Source organism: Aulostomus chinensis, chromosome 10 (genome assembly GCF_037954235.1).
Source record: "Aulostomus chinensis isolate RoL2024-O1b breed Wild chromosome 10, RoL_Achi_v1.0, whole genome shotgun sequence".
In the NCBI taxonomy this organism is placed as follows: Eukaryota; Metazoa; Chordata; class Actinopteri; order Syngnathiformes; family Aulostomidae; genus Aulostomus; species Aulostomus chinensis.
Window position 1 is genome coordinate 8899067 of NC_141329.1, and position 21752 is coordinate 8920818.

Consider the following 21752-nt stretch of genomic DNA (forward strand, 5'->3'; position numbering starts at 1 on the left):
TAATCATTCATCAAATAAAGCAGCTGACTGCACACACTTGCGCTGTGGTTCCTGTCACTCAAAGACACAAATAAAGCTGATGCAGTCGCCCGTAATGGCTGTCAGGTCAATTCTGTGGATTTTGCTCTGCTTCTCCGTCCAGAAGGGTGAGTTTTTCACTTCTATGTCAAACTTGTCAATATCATATTTATATACCAAACATGAAAATATGGCTGTGTGTGTGTGTGTGTGTGTGTGTGTGTGTGCGTGTCCCTGTGTGCTCTAGTGTCGATGCAGGAGGATGAGAATGATTTTTATGAAGCTTATGACGATCCTTTGCCTCTGAACTGCTCAACATCAGAGAGCATCAAAGGTGGACATGTCACATACTCACAGGTAAGATTTCTTTCTCAGGATGTGTTCGAGAAAAGGTCAAGAAGTGACAGATGCTCCTTAGTCTGTGTATTTTTATGTTAAGTATTGAATAACCTTATTGGGTCATTTATGAAGATAGTCAACAATCCATTGCTGGTGAAGTCCAGAGGTTAAAAGAAACAAAAAAAAAGGGGGGGGTGTCAAAAGGTTAAAATATTGTGTATGACGAAATAGTGAAGCAAAAGTAGAGATGCAGTAAACGTGAGATTTTAAGGGTTACTATTATTACTCTCGGCAAGGAGGATTTTTGAGCTCTATCAGGTGTTTTCTGGAAACAGAGGCATACAATGTCTATTTTTTTTTCATTTTCAAATGCAAAAGCAAATCGGAGGAGAGGAATGTCTCAGCAGGCCCGAGGTACATTAACTCCTGGGAGGAAGAAATGAATATGGTATTTAATTCAGTAAAAGTTCAAGTGAAGAACATGCTGAATCTGGAGTTTCATTTTCTGGTCTTGAATAAGTAGAGGTGGGAAGTGAAACAGCCAAAATCACTTTTTACTGGAGGGTTCCTTGTTACTTAATTTCCCAAACTCCAAAATCAGCCAAGTGTCTCCTCCTCAGGGAGGGCTGGAGGGCAGCGTGCTGACCTATCACTGTGGTCCTGGGAAATACCCTTTCCCACTCAGCTACAGGCTCTGCGGTGCTGATGGGGAGTGGTCCCCCATGAGATCAACTAATGGCAGAGTTCTGCGCGCCACATGCAAAGGTAACTTTTTTTCTGACACATTCATGTTACAATCCCACAAAAGGCCTCTCATCTTCATAATCTTTCCACGTGCTCACGCCCCTTTCTCAGATGTCGTATGTCCAGGTCAGCTTCAGCTGGATCACGGGGACTTCTGGCCCAGAGATCAGTGGTTCGGTGTTGGAACCACGCAGAGCTTCTCCTGCCAGGAAGGGTTCCCCCTGTATGGGTCAGCCCAGAGGAACTGCACCCTGTCCGGGGAGTGGACAGGGACCACTCCTATCTGTGACAACCACGGTGAAGGAGAACGCTTGAATTAGAAACTAAACATTTAGTTAATGTGAATGACCAGGAACACGAATAACTGGCCCCTTAGATGAAATCCGTGGTTGAATCCAGCAACCAAACACTGCATACTGAGGTTTTCCTGCTGCTAAACTGCTTTTAATGAATTAAAAACTATCCCTATAACGGACTCTTAGAAACTTTGAATGTGGATACAGGCAACTTCACTGATGTTCCAACATGACTGTCTATCTGTCCTTGTTGTCTCCATGCAGCTGAAGACTGTAACAATCCAGGGACCCCGGCAGGGGCCCAGAGATTGGGGAACCGCTTTTACACAGGAGAGAAGGTGATCTACAGATGTCTAACTGGTCTGGATCTGTTGGGATCATCTGAGAGGGTTTGCCTGGAGAGCAGGGAGTGGAGCGGAGCAACGCCACGGTGCCAAGGTACAAAGAAACTCTTCAAATGAGCATTTATAGAAACTGAGCTGCAAATACTATAACGCTTCATCTATTTAATTTCAAAACATTCTTTCTGCACGACTGCAGGCCGGAATTCTTTTGACTCCCCCGGTGTTGTGACAGAAGCCATGGCAGGATCCCTTGCAGGAGTTATGGATGTTCTCACACCAGACTCCAAAAAGAAAGGCAGGTGGCTATAACGTGGTTGGATTATTTGAACAACTTTGCAACACAAATGATCAGAGAAAGAGAAATACAAGAAAATCAACCATCCAAAGTCAAATGAAGTGCAGAAATATGGATTATTATATTTTCTTTCTTTCTAGTAACTTTTGCTCGAACCTTCCGCGTGGCTGAGGGCAGTCGCATGAATGTCTACATCTTACTTGACACATCCGGCAGCATTGAAAAGCAGGACTTTGAAAAATCCAGGGAAGCCACCATCGCTCTCATCAGGAAGGTGAGTGACAAATGAGCTTGATCTCATTTACTAGAAGAGATGTGATTGACAGAGAAACAACGAGTCTCCTCCATGTCTAGTTGGACAGCTATGAGGTGCAGATGAAGTTCCACATCTTGTCATTTGCCAGTGAGGTTAAAACGATTGTTAACATCAGAGAAACGGATTTAAGTGGTGACTCTGAGCATGTCATCCTGAGCCTGATGGACTTTGACTACCATAGTAGGATCCTTCTTTTTATTCCTTCCTTGATTTCTTCCTCCATTCATCCATAAATCCTTAATCTTTGGTCTGAATTTAAACTTTTAAGAAATGCTTTGTTTTGCAGGCCACGGGCGTAAGACGGGCACCAACATTTATGCAGCGCTTCAAAGTGTCAAGGAGGAAATCAGCTTCTTCAGAGAAAGCAGAGTCAGCAGCCATTTCAACGAGACACAGAACATCATCATCATACAAACCGATGGTAAAGACACAAATTTCAAACTTATTAACACACATGTCATCTTAGCCTCTTTCCATATTTCTTCTAAGACTATTACAAGAGCTTTACTCATCCCCTTTTTCACCCTCTACCCGCAGGTTTCTCTAACACAGGCAGCAGTCCTCGGGTAGCTCTGGCCCAGATCCGACATCTGCTGGGCTACAGTAACGCTGCTCATGACCACACAAACGAGAGAAGGCTAGGTACCGGGAGACAATAAAATCAAACTACAGATGTAAAACATTACACTTTTTTGTGCAAACTCCATAGAGTCAGACAATGAGATATGTAGATACCCCTATCTCCTCTCTGCTACATTAAGGAGCGAAGAACCCCAGCTAACCGCTAGTTAGCTCTGCAAAGTGAAGGGCTGTGTGGCATTGTTCAGTCTTGCTCAGATCTCAAAATCTGTAGCTCCTCCTCTGTGTTCTATGGTTCAAATACAGTAGATCAGGTTCAGGATCTTATTTTGAGCAGAATCCTCCTCATCTTCTCTTAAAAAGTGGCTAGAAATCTTCTTATCTTCTATCTGGCTCCGAGGAGGGACAACAAGTGTATTCCCCCCAAGAAGTTAATGTGTTCCTTTTAAAATGTCAAAAGCTACTCATCTGACACGATGAGTGCAACTGATCGAATGCAGCATTTCCTGTGTCATCAAAACTGTGACAGATTGCTAAAACAAATGTTCTAAATACATGTCGGCATCATGCATTTGTGCGTGTGTGTTTTCAGATGTCTATGTATTTGGAATCGGGAGGGAGGTGAACAAAGATGAGCTGAACTCCTTAGCTTCCAGGAAACGTAACGAGATGCACGTTTTCATCCTGGAAAACTATGAAACACTGGGAGAGGTGTTTAACAGTATCATCAGTGAGTAGAAGCATGTTTGCTATCAACTGTAAGACCCAAGACTTCCATTGGGTACCTCTGTGTTTTCTGGTTTCAGCTGTCAATTCATCAGATTCATCATAAACCTTGAAAGAAAAATAGAAAGGTCCAATAATCAAGAATAAATCTTAAACCTGACAGGTGACCAGAGTGTGACAATGTGTGGGGTAGCTCAGGAAAAAGTGTCCAAGTACAAACCAGCCTACACCAGACCCTGGCACGTCACTCTACCTGTGAGAGCTGTACACACTCACATTAATAACACATTTGCTTTCTCACCTGTTTGTTTGTTGTTGTTTTTTCATTTCCAAAAGTGAATATTCACACTCTTCTCACTTACAGTCTGTGTCCTGTAGTGGATCCATTGTGAGCGAGAACTGGGTCCTGACAGCTGCTCACTGCTTCAACAAACTGAGCATGAACACAGTTCCTCAGCAAGTGGAAATCCAGTATGGTCAGTGACAGTATAGGGAACAATACTGCAATAAGCGATTTATCTAAGAATGGAAAAAGTACAAGAAAAAATGGCTGTGTTGTGAACTTTGTCATCAAATATTTGGTGCTATATTTCTGCTCCTATGACTTCTTCACATCCTCAACTCCCCAAGTTATCATAGCTAGCAGCAAGACTTGATTAGTACAGGTTGATGTTAGCATTACGATTATCGTCTTTGATTGCAGGTGGAGGCTGGACGCTTTCCAAGAGAGTCATCATACATCCGCAGTTTAACATTAAAGCGCTTAAACACAGAAATGTGTCCGAATTTTATGACTATGACGTCGCCCTGATACAGGTGAACAAGAGCATCCCTCTCTCCTGGCAGGCCCGGTAAGACGTCCAACCACTTACTGGAACGATTTCTCTGGAGCCAGTAACTTGATTTTAATTTGTCATGATGAACAAAGTGCAAGCGGGCAGTGTACATTTGTCTTTCCATCCTAAGTGCGTGTGTACGCTTTGTCACACAACAGACCCATCTGCATGCCGTGTACTGTACCAGCCAGCCGAGCCTTGAAGAAAATCCACCTGACCTGTCAGGAAACCAGTACGTGACCTTGAGACAGATTCACTGTGATTGTGAATTCAGTATTATCTTCGTTTGTTGCGGATGCATTCATGCTACAAAACCCAGACAGCACATACTGCAACTCCACCATGGCAAAGTTTCGGCCCTGAAACTTGAGTTTATTAAAGCTGCAATGAGTGTAGCGTGAGGGGAAATTGAAACCTGACAATATTTTGATTTTGATTGAAGCAGCAGATTAATGTGTGAGCTGTGATGTAAATATCCTGCATTCACGAGAGAGCACACACTACATATAGTGGTGCCATTCATTATGTAAAGAGAACAAAGAGTTACTTTGATGTTAATCACATGATTTGTTGCACCATGTTACTACCGCTAAACACTAGGTGGCGGTATGACTGTCTTATAGCCAGCTAGATGTCTTCAGGTTGGGTTGTTGGGCTGAGTTTAGAAAATATGTGACCACGTGGAGTCCAGTGAAAACGGTTTACTGTTCTATGGTGAAATTAGCGGCCTTGCCACTGTTACACTGTTCTATGACTGATTGAGCTCTCTCTTGGCTCACTCTAAATCCTCCACCACGTTTGGTGAAAATGGGCATTGTAGTTTTTGTGTAATCCTGCTCACAAACCATCAAACCCTACTGAAAACATCTTAATTAGGGGGATTACGACTTAAAATTACATGTGAAGTGTGTGTGTGTGTGTGTGTGTGTGTGCGCATGCGTGTGTAGGAAAGGAACTTCTCTCACACGAGACGACCGCAGCCTCTTTTATCCATAAGAACACCGATCGCAAAGATACACACATTCAGATCAAGAGTCAGGTGAGTGAGTGGGTATCAGACTGGGCTGCTCTCATGCTCATAAATTTTATACTGGATTGTATTTGCCATCTGGGTTTTCTATGGAGTTTTTCCTCAGTCGATGTGAGGGTCTAAGGGCAGAGGATGTTGTTATGATGCCATGTGAAGCCCTTTGAGACAAACTGTTTGTGAAAATGGGCTCTACAAATAAAATTGCCTTGCCTTGCCATCTGCAGAGGCCTGGCTGTGTGGAGAAGGCCAAACAAACCCTCGTAGAGCCAACAAACGTGACCATGGATGAGTATGTTCCCCGCAGATTCCTCTGTTCTGGTGGCAGTTCGGGATTCAAGGACTCGGTCACCTGCAAAGGTCGTGATTGTGTCAGAATCAGTCAAGTTTGAGTGACAGTGCTTAAGTCACGGTTACATATTGACTGTTTCTGTGCAGGTGATTCAGGCGGATCTCTGTTTCTCCAGAAAAGGCAGCGCTACTTTCAGGTCAGAGATTCGTAGTTGCTTCACAACACCCGCAAACACACACTGCATTGCATTTTATATAAATTTTTTATGCCTCAAGAATATGAGGATTACCTGCAACACATTGATATTTGTCCTGTCCTCATCCCCAGGTGGGTGTAGTGAGCTGGGGTACTATAAATGTTTGTGACCGCCTGCACTCAAATGTGAGGTACAGCGTTGACAGTCCACCTCCGGACGCTCGAGACTTTCACATCGACGTCTTCGAGATAATACCTTGGCTGAGACAGCATCTGGGCAGGGAGATCCAGTTCCTGCCTGATGACAACTGAGAGAATTGTGGATAGTCTGATGGGATGATGATGATGATGATGATGATGATAATGATGAAGAAGTAAACTGGACTACTTGTGTGTAAATAATTGTCATCATCTTGTGTTTTGAATCTTTATTGTCAAGTGGAAGTGGAATATCCTCATAAGTCTTTTTCTCAAACAATTATCAAATCTTCTATAACATAAAAGCAACTGCTTGTTTTTCGGCTTTGTTCTTTGTAAACTCAACACATGGACATGAGAGACGAAGAACCGCTTTAACCGACTGAGAATCTACGTTAACAGTAAACTGACGAACACCAGTCTACTTGCTTCTGCAATCATTTCACTGTTCAATTCATCGCAAGTTGTGATCTTTTTCTTTGGGTGGTATCAAGAGAAATGTATGAAAGAGAGTGATCCGTCCAATCAGCCTTCTGAGAACAGGCGGAACAGGGCTTCTGATTGGCTGTCTTTGAAGTCAGGGACAAAGTGGATGTGGAGAATCTCAGAGAATCCCTCAGAGGGAGCAGGAGCCACGAAGTGTTTCCTGTCAACAGAGAGAGAGTCGTTTTTTTACAGCAAATGCTTTTATGTGTGCAATTATTCTTGATTTACAGTAAGAAAACATACAAATTTATACACATAGCAACCAAAGCATTTGCATAATGTTAAAAAAGCTGATTTATTGTGTTAGTCCGACTATGATTGTGAAGCTGGACTATCGCACCGAGCTAATGAGTATCGGGATCTAATACGATATACCTGCCTGCAAACTGACCTGCATGTTCTGCAGGTTCTGTAGGTCCCCCTGCAAAGTTAAACCTAGAAGTCTAGCAGCACACAGTCATGTCAGTGCCCGGCCTCTCTGGGCCATGAGGGGGTCCTGCATGTAAGCCTATAGTCCTCCCTATGCAAGTCCACCATCTTCGACTGTGCAATCAAAAAATAGTGACCAATTAGCCGTTTGCTCAGAATAACTGTTAGCTGTTGTAACTAATTATAAAAAATGAATTGTGGGTGAAATTAGTCCATCCATCCATCTTCTATACCGCTTATCCGTTAAAGGTCGTGGGGTGCTGGAGCCTATCCCAGCTGACATTGGGCAAGAGGCGGGGTTCACCCTGGACAGGTCGGCAGTCTGTCACAGGGCCATCAGGAGCAATTAGGGGCTCAGTATCTTGCTCAAGGATACTTCGACATGGTCACCTGAGGAAGTGAGGGTCGAACCAGCAACCCTACGGTCACTGGACGGCCACTCTACCTCTGAGCCATGCTGCCCCTGGGGTGAAATAATAAACATGAATTCATCTGCAACTCAAATATATGGCAACAATGGATGTCAATGGACATCCCACGTTAGCCCATGCAAGGGACCTGTTTCACGGCCTGGACTGGTCAGGGACTGACATGTGGTGTCATCATGGTGGATGCCACTACGGTGAAAACCTATGTCTAGACAGACAAAACAACCAAAATTTAGTAATGTCGCACCTAGGTTCCAGAGGGGGACATACTTTGGTGAACACATCAATTCTTCCCTGTTCATGTATACTGGCTGAACAAAAGTGGTCCACTTAACTGGCCTAAGAAGCATAAACTTAAGCTTGACTGCAACTCATGGGGTGTTAAAAGGCTTCTAGGATCACTTACTTGTAGCTGTGGAAGACCATGTCATTGACTTTGGCATGTTTGCTGTCTGAGGGAGCCATCTCACGGAACTGAGAACAACAATGATCCATTAGAAACCCAACAAAAACTGAGTGCAACGTGAGTGTGTGGAGACATTGTTATTACTCTGTTGTTGTGTTTGGCTTGATCCAGAGATGCAGAGAAGAGGAAACAACGGCAGGACACTCCTGCTGCCTGGGCCACATCCACATATCTGGAAAATAGAAGTAACAGGTAAAATATTCCCAAACAAGCAGCAGGAAAAAAAAACTAGTCTTGCCAAGAGTGGTTTCTTATCATCAAACTGCTTTTGAAAGTCTCACGTGTGCTAAAAGGAACATGGAAAATAGATTATATTTCAATCAGTTCAATCAGCTTTTCTTCACTGGTTCCTTCCTTCCATTGTTCTCCTCTTCATTCTTTCTCAGTCAAACCAGTTGAGGCAGATGTCCACCCGCATTGAGTCTGGCTCCTCTCAGAGTTTCTTCCTGTTTAAAGGCTGTTTTCTTTAACTACTTACACTTACATGGTCTCCATGGATTCTAAAAGCATCCCTAAGGTAACTTTTTTTAAGTAGAGGCATTTATATAGATTTCACTTTTTAGTAATGCTAGGCACCAAATATCGTCAGTACCAAGCTACTTTACTATGAAATTAGGTCAATATATGAGCGTTCTCCCATATCTCCTGTGTGGCACAGAACAACCATAAAACAAGTAACTGCAGTAAATGCAGTTACTGTGGCAACAAGCCTGCGGCATGTGACATAATCATTTACACTCTGAGTGACCTTATTCACCACCGAATGAAGTATATTACCTAAATATAAAAAAGAAACAAAAGTTGGTATGTAGTGTGATTAAAAGTACTTCTATGATTTCTACATGCATTATCATTCATCTTCATCTGTTTGACTTGTATGAGCTGAAAGCGTCACCACCTACACAACAAATATACTCATCCGTCTGCATGTGGCTCGCATGCAAACGTAAGGAGGCATGCAAAAATACATCCACCGTCTTCTGCAGCAGTTGTGGGTTACCGTTTGCGTGACTCGGGGTCTGGGTTGGTGTTGTCTACGGCGACGCTGCGGCCCTCCTTCAGAGCACGCTCGCAAGCGGCTACGCAGCTCTGCCAAGATCCGAGTGTGTCCTGACAAAAGAGACGCAACACTGAAGGTTGACCACAACAGCATGACAAATATCTCCACTGCCTTCATCAGGATGATTTCAAAACAATAAAACAAAGAAGTACGAATCATGGCCATGGGTTCCCTTGACCAAAAGCTAATGGGACTTTTCCCTTCGATTTTTGATAACTGCAGATAATAAGATCAGTGGCAAACAAATAGTTACTTATATGTTATGTTCATCAAGATCTTGAACAAATGAATATTTAGGAATTTTGAAGCATAAATTCCATCATTAGAATACAAAGCAAACACTATGCTAAGATTGAGCTCAGTTAGCCACTTGTTAGTAACTAGTGTGATATTTACTGCTGCACCTATTCAGTTCTCTCACCGTGTGTGTGTGTGTGTGTGTGTGTGTGTGTGTATGTGCCTTTTGGATTTGAAACATTTTGCATGTTTTAGTGTGACGCCTTTTAAGCTTCAAGCTTCTCCAAATGAAGACCTCTCAGCTATATAAGGTGTGACTATTCTGAACACATTTTGCACACAGTATTTTATGCTCATATTGGTTTTTTTTTTGATGAGCATCACCTGATCATGATTTGGGACAGGTAATCTCATATGATTGCTTGGTGTGACTAACCTTGGTGTTTAAGATGCTGTCTCACTATGCTCTGCCCGTCTGCGTTCTACGCTCAAAACATCGACAGTTTTTCACAGTGGTGCAACAGATCCCTTAACTTGAGCTGTTCTTTTCTGTCTTCATAGGACAAAACACTAAAATATCTTAAGCTCGTGTATTTCCGGGATTCAACCAAAAACCCATTGAGACGAGGGAACCAGATGGCCAAAAATGCTAACTTACACTCTTTGTGCATGAATCCAAATGTTCTGGGTGTGTTCACAGAAAGAACAGTACCGTATTCTTCTCCACTCACCCTGTTAACATACACGTAGCCCTTTGGGACGATGTGGGTGTGGAAGAAGGTGGATTTACCCGCTGCAAAGAAACAGAGGAGATCAGGAGGGTGTCGAGTGCATGAAAAACACAGTGATAAACCATCTCCATTCACATACATGCCGGGAAACCCACAGCGACGATGACCTCTGTCTTGCTGGAGGTGAGAGAAGCAGAAGGTGGGTCGTACAGCCTGGCGGTGGAGTCAAGCTTCCTCTAGTAGTTCAGATAGAGAAAAATGGTAAAGGAGATCTAGGTGGAATCCACATGAGACTTTAGGTAAATGCGCTTTAAGTTCCAGTAATTATTGCATCTATACTGACTGGGTCAAATTCAGGTAGCCTGTAGGGGGCGCTCTTCCAGCCCAGGAAGTACTCCTCCGGAGTGTGGAATTGCAGCTCGATATTTAGAGCAAACTGCGAATGGGAGACATATCTTGACTTTAGAGACCAATTCTAACATGAAAGAAGTCAAGGTGGCAGCAAAGGGGTTAGGAGGAGGAGGACAGTGAGGACTGGCACTGAGAAGCGAAAACAAACACAGACATAAGAGGTGAGGAGGTCTCACCAGTCGGTCACTGCAGGAGAAATCTTTTTTCTTCCTCCCTGGAGCCCAGTTCTCTGGTCTACCCGCAGCATCTGTGCATAGGTAGGAAATCAGAGGACATCTGAGTGTGGAACCTGTTGAAATGCTGCCCAGCATCTCTATTTTTGTTCTGCACCCCTTTCCTCCAGGTAATTCAAATGACAGAATCTCCATTTGAAATGGCTCTGTTGGCACCAGGCACCCAGAACCTTAGACAAACATAGATACTGTACGTCTATCACAAGAACAAAAGGAGCCAGTGAAGCTGGTTAAGAACCACACTGCCTCTGTGCAGCTGATGAAGCACCTCATAATGTAGGAGAGTTTAGTTTTACAGTCGGGTTACAATAAGGTTTTGAAGACGGTGAACATGCTGTTCCATGTTATCTAAGTAGCTTATTGATTTATTTGTACACGTGTATACGCTGATTTTGCTTGTTCTTTTCTTTTTTGCTTATTTTTTATTCTTTGTTACTTAAACATATTCAATAGGCTGACTGATTGAAGTCAGATCGTTTTTCAGGTGACAGGCAGCTGGCCAGGGTTCAGACTATTGTAGAAAGGCTGATGAAACTCAATGACGATGTGCGCGTACTCACCTCCAACATAAAAACTCTGCGTCTTGTCAACATGAACACCGTCATTGGCCTGAGCAGGAATCATCCACAGAAACCAGTCAAAACGTGCAAAGAGAAGTAAACAAAGCTGTGAGGATTGAATGATGGGTGGCTCCCGGGTTTAATCTGAACTATTTACTGTCTGCCACTGTGTAAATACTCTGTAAGGGGCCAAGAAGTAATGTTGGTGCGTGTCTCTGCTGACAACTTACCTTCTCACACAAGTGATCCCACATTCCCATGACAGGTTTCCTGTAGATACCAGGACCAGCCGCTACAAACACCTGAGATACAGACGGGATTCAAACATCAGGTGCATGAATAGTAAGGAGAAGACACAGGAAGTTTCATGACTAACATATATTTTCAGACAGCAAGCTCAGCATCAACTGCTGTTGTGTGTGTAGAATAAAAGACAGTAATCTTTAAGTATGTTAGTGTGGATATGCATTGATAGTTGAAGGTTCCGGCTGTGTGGACACGGCACCCACCTGCACAGGTAACTGCAGTGTGGTGAGGATATCTTCCACCTTAGATTTGAAGACTTCTGGTCTTAGTTTGCCCTTAGCAATCCCCATCTGGTTGGTGAAAAACACCACCTACAAGAGGCGAGCGAGGACAGACATCAACATAAACTGAAGAAAAGAAACATCTGACAGGTTTTCATCTCGCAGCCTTATTTTTGCTCCTCTGCACCTTGTATCCTTTCTTGATCAGGCTGGCCAGTCGAGGCTGAATCTCTGGGTAAAGAATTCTGTTTATTAAACAAAAAATAAAGCAGAAAATTTACAACAATCATCCTGACATGAAATGCCTCACAGCTAGTGTGAATATTTTGAAACGGGGGGGGGGGGGGGGGGTTCAGGAGTGCAGACGTACTTCCAGTCATCTGGTGCTGTTGGAAAGACTTTCCCAGACTTGGTGGTGATAATGCAGCCGTCTATGTCGAAGCCAGCGATCTGGAGAAGATGAACCAAAGATGAATGTGTATTTTCTAAAGAAACGCTTCGCCCTAACCCTCCTGACCCCACGTCTTCCCCCATTAGGGTTCCTATCCACCTTTGCTGCAAGCCGCAATTTTAACACTGACACCATTTGTAAACGATTACTAGACTTTTCACTAGTAGTTAACTAATCCTTAACTAACCGTTATTACAGTTATGTCACGTGTTAATTCAAAATAAATCAATGGTAATGGCAAATTAAACTCACTTTTATAAAGAAGTTTTGTACTTCAAGGTTTGATATGTTTGATGGGTCAGGCGCCTAAGCCTAAGTGTACCGAGAAAACGTGCCGCCCCGCAGGCGCGTTACCATGACCCAGAACCTCCGTAAGTGTCCCACTGCATCTATAGTTCGCAGGACCCAAGCTTGTATCCCTGTCACGTTTTACCTACAACCTTCAGGATCATCGTCAAATACAAAGACTGACATTATACTGATTATTCACTGAGGTGTCGTCTCTGCTGGTTTTTTCCCTGAGGAGCTGGAATAACGTGTTTTAAAATGATCAGCCGTAGATCGTATTATCCTATTAAAGATATTCTTATTGCGAGGCCTGCATTTAATTCCATTTCAGCTGATGTTTACATTTCCAAGTTACAAGTCTAATTGAGAATTGGGAATAAATTAATAAGCAGATACAATCTTCATCTTCCACTGAATCACATCTCACCTTGTTGCTGACTTTGACGCCTGCAGCGGTGTAAAACATCAGGTTGCCGGTCTGCTGCCAGACGCTCTTCATGCAGGTCTTTGATGAAGATCGTGAGGAAGATGAAGGCTGGGTACTGTTACTGCTCTCTGTCATGGACTGCTCAGCCAACTCCTGCAGCTGCTTCAGCTTTTCTTCTGTCCTTTTCTCCTCCTCGTCCTCCTCTTCCTTTACCTGTACATCTGAGGCCTCCTCAGCTCTTCTTTGGCGCTTATCAGGGCGCTCCCTCTCTGGGCTCATCCGCCTCTTGGACGACTACACAGAAACGCAAATATGATTTAATTCTTCACAAAGTATCTTCTTTGTAAAACTACAAAAGTGAGAAAAACACAAACAAACAGGTGTCAAGTCAATAACAACAAAAAAAACCTTCATGGGGGAGGTGGAGAAGAAGTCCTTGATAGTGCGCTTCGTAGTCGGACTCCACTCTGGCTCCTTCTCTTTCCCAGCCCGCCCTGCTTTTGTCTTATCTGCGGCTCTCTCGCTTGGTGCTGCACAGGAAGTTGTTCCGTTTGAGCTCAAGGGGAAGTGCAGTTTAAACGGGTGCTGCTGATTGACCAGGTAGAGGGTGCCCCCATGGGTGAGTTTACCAGACTGGCCTCGGCCCAGCTTCACATCATCCAGGAAACTGGGATTGGGACCGAGCTGTGGATGGAAGCAACATGGAGGTTGAGCAGCAGCATTAATAACAACCAGCTTACTGGATTTTTGCTAAACAGCAGGACAAGGCAGTAATATGACAGGCAAGTGTGTCAGCATGTGTTTTGAACATGTGTTTAACAGGTGTTGCCATGGCAGCAAGCTTCTTGAGTGGGAGGAGACACACACGCTGACACTCGCCTAAACTCAGCTGTGTGTTTTCATACCTGAGTGATGAGCACATACTGGTCTGCAAAGCAAGCCACAGCCTTCACTGGGGGAGACACGAGAACAGTCACAACCATGCAGAGAAAATATTCACACACCCAAACACACACACACACACACACACACACACACACACACACACACACACACACACACACACACACACACAGATATTCTTCTTTCAATCACACTTTCACTGTACATAAAAGGCAGTTTCTATGTGAACAGTTCATTGACTCTCTCACTTTTTCTGGCATCCAATAGACCTGGTGACTAAAGACAGAATTATTGCCAGATTGAGTGACAATAAAAATAACTGCAACTCTTTCCCTCCCTGATATTCTTAATTCAAAAGAAAATCATGCAGAAGAAGAAGAATGACATCCTGCACTGCGTCATTCATCCTCCAGCGATATTTCGACTGCATGGGGTTGATTATAGGATTGGCCCGATTGGTTGGTTTCTTTGATTTTGGCACGTCAATGGGATTAAGAAAATTACCAGGCTCATCTTCACCAATTTAGGTGGAGCATGGGCTGGGGAGAAATATCAGATTTTGAAGCAAATCTGATTAATAAAGTGAAAAGCAGCATAATTTTCACCATTACCTTGTTTTTGATTTTCTGCAGTTTTACTTTTTGTGCCTGCATACCTTTATGTGCCTGTGTGTGACTAGAACACAATCACTTTAAATTATTTCTTCAACATCACGACTTGGAACGCTCTATTTGTCAACTTCTTCCTCACCCTGGTGTCTGGAGCATTTCTTATCCGTGACTCCGGTATCCGGACACCGGCCCAACATCACCGCTCGTCCGTCCTCCAGAGGGACCCGAACACCAGAGCTGCTAACCAGCACGCACGACATCTCGGCGACTTAAATCGACGGCTGTGTTCGCTCCCAAATGTGAACTTACACGTTTAAAACTAATTACTCGTACAAAAACGCTGTAACGCTGCTACTTACAGGACAGACGACTGAGTGCAACTCTTGGTTCCCCAGAACTAACTAGGGGACATTTGTTCCACAGCACACTCACGGTCCATCACAAAAATATACCCGACTGGAAACATTACCTCCAAAAAGTTCTGCTCATGACTTCAACATTTCCTGGACTCCAAACAGGCTAAGCAAAGGTCAGTTTATTTTTACTTGTTGACTATAATATGTGATTTTAATCGGACGGTCCCGTGAAAAGTTTTTTTTCTCCTAAATTATCGTTTTGGTAATGACTACAATGTTACATAAGTGACTACCGAGCTAAATCCCCTCCTTGTTCTTTCACCCAGCCAGACAGACAGAAAAGTATTCATGGAACAACAGCATCATGCTAGAGTGAAAGCAAAAGTGTTTGAAACACTGATGTTTTGTGCTGTAATTTTTTTTTATATAAATCTTAATGCTTATCTGCTTATTATAACTTTTTGAATCATACTTAGTCTAATAACATTTGTTTTAATGAGTAGCTGATGGACTGTTCTGGCGCCTATTATCTCCATTATAGGATGACCAGGTGTTCCAACTGGTGTTTTGTTTGTTTTGGAGGAGCCTGTTAAACATTTTCTCAGTTGAACATGGGCGTTCCAACAAGATCACACTGTTTTGTTTTTGTTCGTTCTGTCTCGCCACAATTTGCATTCCATTTGTGAGCAGGCGTAACACCATGTACAGGTTCTCCTGCATTCCTTCTGCTCTCATTTTATGTTTTTGCTCCTGATCATCTCTGTAAATATCCAAATTTATAGACTTGTGGAGACAAAAAATACAAAATGTGAAATTTTGCAGATTTTCTTGGAAATAAGAATATTTCAGAGAATGTATGGTGATGAGACTTATCTCATAAGATTGTAGAAATTATATCAATTTATTGTTAAAAATGTGTATTTAACTTGAATTATGATATTCCTAAAGTGTCCAGAGCATAGTAAGAAAGCTTTCATGGGTGTGAACAATACGTAATATATACCACTGTATTTCTCTCAGAACTTCAGCTTCTCACATACTTGTCATGTTATTCATTCCAGCACAAAATGAAAACACAGTCTCCAAAACTTTCTGTAAAAGTATTGTTTGTATTGTTTTGTTCAGAAAAAAAATGATTTTATAAGTCAATTCATGAGCCAAAGGATTTGTACTTTAATCCTCAATAACTGGCAGAGCAGGTTATAACGCTCGTAGCGGTGGTGTGTCTCTGTCCAACCAGACTGTATGTGAAGGACAGTATTCACACACAGAGAATGCTGACTGACAGGCCTTTTTATCCATCCTGTCCAATGATGTTTGTTCTCCTTAACATCCTGCTACTGGGTGTGCACCACTGTTGTACCTCCTTTTGTTCCCTGATATACCTGGTCTCCTGTTCTTGTTTACACTGCCTCATCAGACTGCATCTGGACACTTTGCCTGTCACCTGCCATCTCAACTGTTAGGTAAAATAAATCTCTGTCGTTTTTAACTGCAATAAAAAACCTGCAGACTCAGCCTTTGATTGTAGCAGGTGGAGAGTTGCTGATTTAGATTTAATTTCCCGAACTCATGTTGATTGTTGTTATTATTCTCTTGATGTAGACGTGTAGCTGATTTAATGTCAGTGGTTCTTGTATTAATCTCTGTCTTTTTGCATTTTCTCTGGAGACAGATTCTGGCCTGCTGCACTGACTTTCGGAGTATCAATAATTTTCACCATGGCTGCGGAGCCTGCGCCGAGTCCCACTCAAGAGGCGTATATGTCTCTGATGAAAGGCTTGAAGGAGCTGGACCTCCCATCCTCCAATGTCCCGAGCGACCTGGTTCTGATTGGAGACCACGCCTTTCCTCTAGCAATGAACAGCCAAGGCCAGGTGCCGATGGCTGCCTCCCTTTACTGCAGTGGAAGGATCGTGGTCCTGGGTCATGAGGAGTACCTGACCACCTTCCCTGCTTTGATAGAGAATGTTTTAACCTGGCTGAGAGGAAAGTCTGACAACCCATCAGTGGGGATCCACAAGAACGTCAAGGCAGTCGCTGATAATCTCAGCAAATCTAGTTTCCAAACCAACGTCGTGGGGGGTTTTAGCACCAAACTGAAGGTGGATGTGTACGTGACAGATGCCTACAGTGTTGGTGAGGATGTGAACGAGCTGGTGGCATTTCTGAAAGCTGGAGGAGGAGTGGTGATAGCCGGGCAGGCGTGGAGCTGGGCTAAAGGTCATCCTAAAGAGAACACGCTGCTCCAATTTGTAGGAAATAAGGTGTCTGGTGTGGCAGGGATCTACTTTTCTGAGCGTAAGGGCGTGGTCGAATGTCTGCCCGTGTATCCTCAGATCCCCTCCTCCTGGATGGCTGTAGTGTAAGTCAATACTGTAATTCTGTGATTGTACATTTGTATTTGTCATTGGTGGAAGACGTACACACTTCTCTTACTTTGGTAAAAGAAATATTGAAATAGAACAATTATTAAGATAAATTTGGCAGTGTCACAGTTGAATGTATATACCTGTAAATAGGTTTACTAATTTTCTATTTAAAATCTTTCTCTTTCTTTCTTCAGTTCAGTTAATGACACTGCTAGTTATGCAGAAATATTGTTTATCATTGAAGCATTTATTCTTTTATTTTATTGTGAGAAAAAATGTGTTTAATGTGCCATATGAATTATTTTATTGTTATATTATCCTGTATTAAAATGCTTTCATTATCCACTGAAGAGGCCCAAACAAGAATTAAACAAGTAAATTAGAGTTAAACATTTTTTTACAAAATTTTAAAAACTGACTGATTTTTGTTTCATTATCACCATCTCTTCCTCTTTTCAATTACAGTCTCGGGAAGGACTTTGAGGATGACTTGGAGTTTTTACTCCAGGGGGTGTCAGAGTTTGACCTCAAGGGCAGCGGAGTCGCTTCTGAGGTTCTGGTTCATGGCCCGCTAGCCTTTCCCATCGGGACAACCGATGGCGGAAGGGCGTTCCTGGCTGGAGCCTATTACGGCCAGGGACGCGTCATTGTGGTGACACATGAAGGATATCTGGGACGAGGGGTAAATGTCATATCATAGGTTGCTTGTCTCAGTTCTACTCACACCAATCTTGAGACTTTGCTCATCATCGCCTTCTTAAAATAATCGCCAAAGTCATTTTTTCCCCAAGATTTTTAGAAAACACTACAACCTGGAGACAAAACATCAGAAGGAGTTTATTTAGGCAAAAAAACAACAACATTTTTATCCAAAAATGACTTATTTTAAGTAGGCGGCATCATGTGGAGGCTTCATAGTCTAGGTGTTCATGTTGCCTGTTTAAGTTATTTTCATTTTATTCTTTTACATTTGATTTTTGTTCTGAACTGCCAAAGCAGTCTCATATGATCAACAGACTTTCCTGTTTTTTCACAGAGCCTGGCTAAATTTTGGAACAATGCCCTTCACTGGTTGGATGAAGGCAGGAACGGCACTGTTGGTGTAGCGCCAGATCACGCCTTCAAAGTTCTGAGCAAATCTGGGCTGAAGTGTGTGAAATCAAAATTCAAGAATGATCTCAGCGTGTTTGTGTGTACAACATACATTAAGAAACATGTGGAGGAAATCCAAAACTTTGTGGCAGAAGGCGGAGGTCTTCTGATTGGCGGGCACGCCTGGTACTGGGCCCAGTCACATCCGGGGAAGAACACATTGACAGATTTCTCAGGTATGACACTCAAAATAGTTTGTTCACATATCGATCACGATATTGATTCATGATATATATCATGGTACTTGCTGAGTTTATTCCTGACATACTCTCTTAATGTGTGATGATGTAGGTAATAAATCAGAACCACTGTATGGAGCGGGGGTTCCCAAAGCGTGGGTCAAGACCCCCCCCCCCCCCCGAGTTGTGATCAAGAAAAATTAAAAATGACTTGGAATACCAGAATCAAGACTTGAGTGGGAATGTACATGTAACATGTCACACAATATTTCTATACTTCAAAAACCTCTGGGTATTTGGATGTTTGAAATATTGGGAACTCGTGGAGGGAGGGGTGGGGGGGGTTAACTGATATAATTTTTAACAGTCTAGAAAGAGTGAAAAACCTCCAAAACACGTTCAGACTATCTGGGCCTTCAATCAGTGCATCACTAACACTGGTTATTCTTTCAGGGAACAAGATCCTGAACCAAATGGGTTTGAGCGTGTTGGAGGCAACAATTAATGGAAGATGCTTCAAGGCTCCTGATCCCAGAAAGGCCATTAAAGATACCTACCACTTCCGCCACCTTCTGCGGCGCTTCGCTGCTCATGTGACCCAGGGAGAGAAGCTTAACAAGCATGAGCAGGATTGCTTAAAAAAGCTGGGGAGGGACTGTGCCACCTTCTTGCATATGAAGGCTTTTGATTGCTGCTCCTACACGCAGGTCTTGTCCACCCTGACTGACATCTTGAAGAGGTCTGGCATGCCTCAAGTGAGTGCAGGAAATACGCAAACATTACAATCATACAATATGTAGCATGATCTTTTATAATCTTCACGATTTATGCGCTTTTTAAGGTTTGTGACAAATGCCCCGTGAAGAGTCCTGAGGAGCACCTCCTCCTCAGTGTGGGGGCTGAGGTATATAAAGTTTGCCCGGATCCTGACAGCCTCCTGCCATACCTCATCAAGGATAACCCCCTGTTGCCTGTCGTCTACAACCACAGGATCAAGGTTACTGCTAACACAGCAGGTCAGACCTAGTTGATGGGCCGTTTTTGTAAATTATTATTTGTTATTACACTATATTTGCATTTATCATCTTCATATCATTGAGTATGTTGAGTGTGTGCGGCTCAGGTTCGGAGGAATGGATCAGTACTGGTCTCTACCTTTCTCCTGGTATGAAGACCTACATAGCTGCTCCAGCTGATATTGTAAAGAAGGGATGGAAGGTACTACACATGAAATCAAGTACAAGTCTGTATCGAAAATCTGTATTTTGCCTTTCAAGTACTCACAAATAGGTGTCTTGAACCCACAAAGCTGTATTTTCCCTCTCACATCACTTTCCTGCAACTCCAGAATGCAGAAAGAGCCAGCCATATATATTTAACTTGAAGCTAATCGCTAACAAAAGCCAACTGTCCAAAATATATACCAGAAAATGTGCTTGGGAGTTTGTAAACTGATATTGTTTTAGAAAAGGAGACAAATTGTTCTGTTTCAAACTCTGATGATGTCTCTTCCTCAGATCCAGGTTGGTTGTCAAACAGACAAGCTCAACTCCGAGGAGTTGAAGAGGGCACCCAGCGTTCACGAGCGCTTTCCCATCAAAACAGAGATGGTTCAGGTGTGGAACCTGTGGGGGGGGCTCATCTACCTGGTGGCCCCACCCAAAGTCAACGTGGAAGGAGTCATGGTCATTGTGCAGATGGCTGTACCAGTGCCGTATTATAAGTCTGGTGAGTGTCATGTGTGAAACAGTGTTTTGTCCTCGATCAAATTATTTAGTACATGTGACATATAAAAAAAACGTGTCCACAATTGGTTGATGGACAAATAATGCTATTGCTCCAATGTAGCAGGGTAAGTGTTTTTATAATGTTGACTTTGGAGGGAGATTCAGGATAGATGCAGTAAAAATGAGAGGTTTTACATTCAGAAAGGGGACGACAAAAGACTGTGTCCATACTTAAAGGGTTTGATTGAATTACATCAGTTCAACCAAGTGCCACTTGATTGTTAAATACATCTGTGCTACAATATGTGTGCCTTGGCGTGCATCTGGGTGACATAGTAAAGTTAGACTTCACATCATCCCTGGTAAGTTCAAAGTTTTTCAAGAGTGGTTACACTTTGCCAAGCGTGACACAGACATTGCTCATTGCAAGAGCTTTAATGCAGAATTCACACTTGGCAACTAACCTGTGCTGTGTGAATCTTGTATAACCCTACTTTTTTTTAATTGAATCCAGGTATTTTTAAGATTTATCAGGGACCGTGAAAAAAAAATGCTGCTCAGCCTTAAATCCCTGTCTTTCTTTCAGGCGAGACAACACTAGATAATTGGTCCGCGCTACGCACAGCTCCCTCCCCCTGGGCAGAACTGGAGTTTGAGAACATCATCCTTACTGTGCCATCGAAGGTTGTCCGGGAACTGGATCGGCCGGATGAGTTGGCGGCGCACTGGGACAGCATCATGAGAAGCATCGCTGACCTGGCTGTCATTCCACATAAATTCCCACGCAAAGAACGCTTTGTAACAGATGTGCAGATTTCTCATGGTAGGTGTTAGTAGTGCTAACCGCTGCATTTACAACACTTTGCAAGCCTGGAACACAAGAGTGAGTCGATCTCTCAAGGACTACCTATGCTGCTGATATGAAACAATCACTGGGTGCTTTGCTGTCATTACACACAATAATATGAACAATAAAAGTGTTTCTAAAGCTCAGTATTTGTATTTTTTATAATTGTTCTCTGTCCAGGGTGGATGCATGCTGGTTATCCCATCATGGCACACAAGTCCTCAGCAGCTGAGCTGGTCAATGCTGAACGTGCGAAGAAAAAAGGCCTTTGGGGACCCATCCATGAGCTTGGACACAACCAGCAGAGAGCCTGCTGGGAGTTCCCACCACACACCACAGAGTGCACATGCAACCTTTGGTCCGTATACGTACATGAGGAGTTGTTTGGGATCAACAGGGAAAAGGTGAAGTCGATATTTATTTTTTCTTGAGAATTTTTTTCTTTTCAATGGGATTATTTTTTACAATCCCCTCATTTTGTCTCATTGACTGCAGGCTCATCCGGCGATGGGTTTAGCAAAAAGAAACAACAGGGCAAAGACTTACGTTGAAGGGGGCAGGAAACTTGGCAGCTGGGATATGTGGGTGGCTCTGGAGACATACATGCAGGTGAGACAAACACTTTAGAAGAAGCCTCATGAGACATTAACACACCAGTTACATGTC

The 21752-nt window shown here is 43.1% G+C and overlaps 3 protein-coding genes across 5 annotated transcripts in view; 2 read left to right on the plus strand and 1 right to left on the minus strand.

The window, feature by feature from the left end:
• LOC147254309 (complement C2) lies at positions 1 to 6523 on the plus strand. Its single transcript, XM_086215907.1, has 19 exons — positions 1 to 146; positions 266 to 375; positions 978 to 1122; positions 1213 to 1398; positions 1662 to 1835; positions 1938 to 2036; positions 2177 to 2310; positions 2391 to 2532; positions 2639 to 2773; positions 2890 to 2994; positions 3524 to 3661; positions 3821 to 3912; positions 4022 to 4133; positions 4361 to 4508; positions 4652 to 4725; positions 5441 to 5532; positions 5748 to 5880; positions 5959 to 6008; positions 6140 to 6523. The coding sequence occupies exons 1-19, from the start codon at positions 80 to 82 to the stop codon at positions 6317 to 6319; spliced, it is 2316 nt and encodes a 771-aa protein (XP_086072033.1). The 5' UTR covers positions 1 to 79; the 3' UTR covers positions 6320 to 6523.
• pnkp (polynucleotide kinase 3'-phosphatase) lies at positions 6402 to 15057 on the minus strand. 2 transcript variants are annotated; one of them, XM_086215920.1, is made up of 18 exons: positions 14593 to 15057; positions 13845 to 13891; positions 13569 to 13623; positions 13348 to 13469; positions 12940 to 13233; positions 12144 to 12223; positions 11961 to 12018; positions 11756 to 11863; positions 11477 to 11548; positions 11247 to 11295; positions 10630 to 10700; positions 10386 to 10478; positions 10182 to 10278; positions 10043 to 10104; positions 9015 to 9124; positions 8099 to 8186; positions 7955 to 8022; positions 6402 to 6851 (listed from the first exon to the last, which is right to left on the minus strand). In XM_086215920.1, exons 1-18 carry the CDS (start codon positions 14711 to 14713, stop codon positions 6731 to 6733), a joined length of 1716 nt encoding a protein of 571 aa, XP_086072046.1. In that variant the 5' UTR covers positions 14714 to 15057; the 3' UTR covers positions 6402 to 6730. The 2 variants fall into 2 exon arrangements, with proteins under 2 accessions (XP_086072046.1, XP_086072045.1); XM_086215919.1 differs by having other exon boundaries at positions 6403 to 6851; positions 13348 to 13623; positions 14593 to 15049.
• The window catches only part of LOC147254311 (TRPM8 channel-associated factor homolog), a 9450-nt gene continuing 2564 nt past the window's right edge, over positions 14867 to 21752 (plus strand). The window contains exons 1-12 of one of the 2 annotated variants that reach the window (XM_086215900.1): positions 14965 to 14982; positions 16230 to 16275; positions 16485 to 17174; positions 17647 to 17863; positions 18218 to 18509; positions 18966 to 19267; positions 19354 to 19528; positions 19636 to 19730; positions 20030 to 20240; positions 20826 to 21062; positions 21267 to 21490; positions 21582 to 21695. In XM_086215900.1, coding sequence (XP_086072026.1) covers positions 16531 to 17174; positions 17647 to 17863; positions 18218 to 18509; positions 18966 to 19267; positions 19354 to 19528; positions 19636 to 19730; positions 20030 to 20240; positions 20826 to 21062; positions 21267 to 21490; positions 21582 to 21695 — 2511 coding nt within the window. In that variant the 5' untranslated portion in view covers positions 14965 to 14982; positions 16230 to 16275; positions 16485 to 16530. Of the gene's footprint in view, positions 14983 to 16229; positions 16276 to 16484; positions 17175 to 17646; positions 17864 to 18217; positions 18510 to 18965; positions 19268 to 19353; positions 19529 to 19635; positions 19731 to 20029; positions 20241 to 20825; positions 21063 to 21266; positions 21491 to 21581; positions 21696 to 21752 lie in introns of both variants that reach the window. The other variant, XM_086215899.1, reaches the window with a different exon arrangement.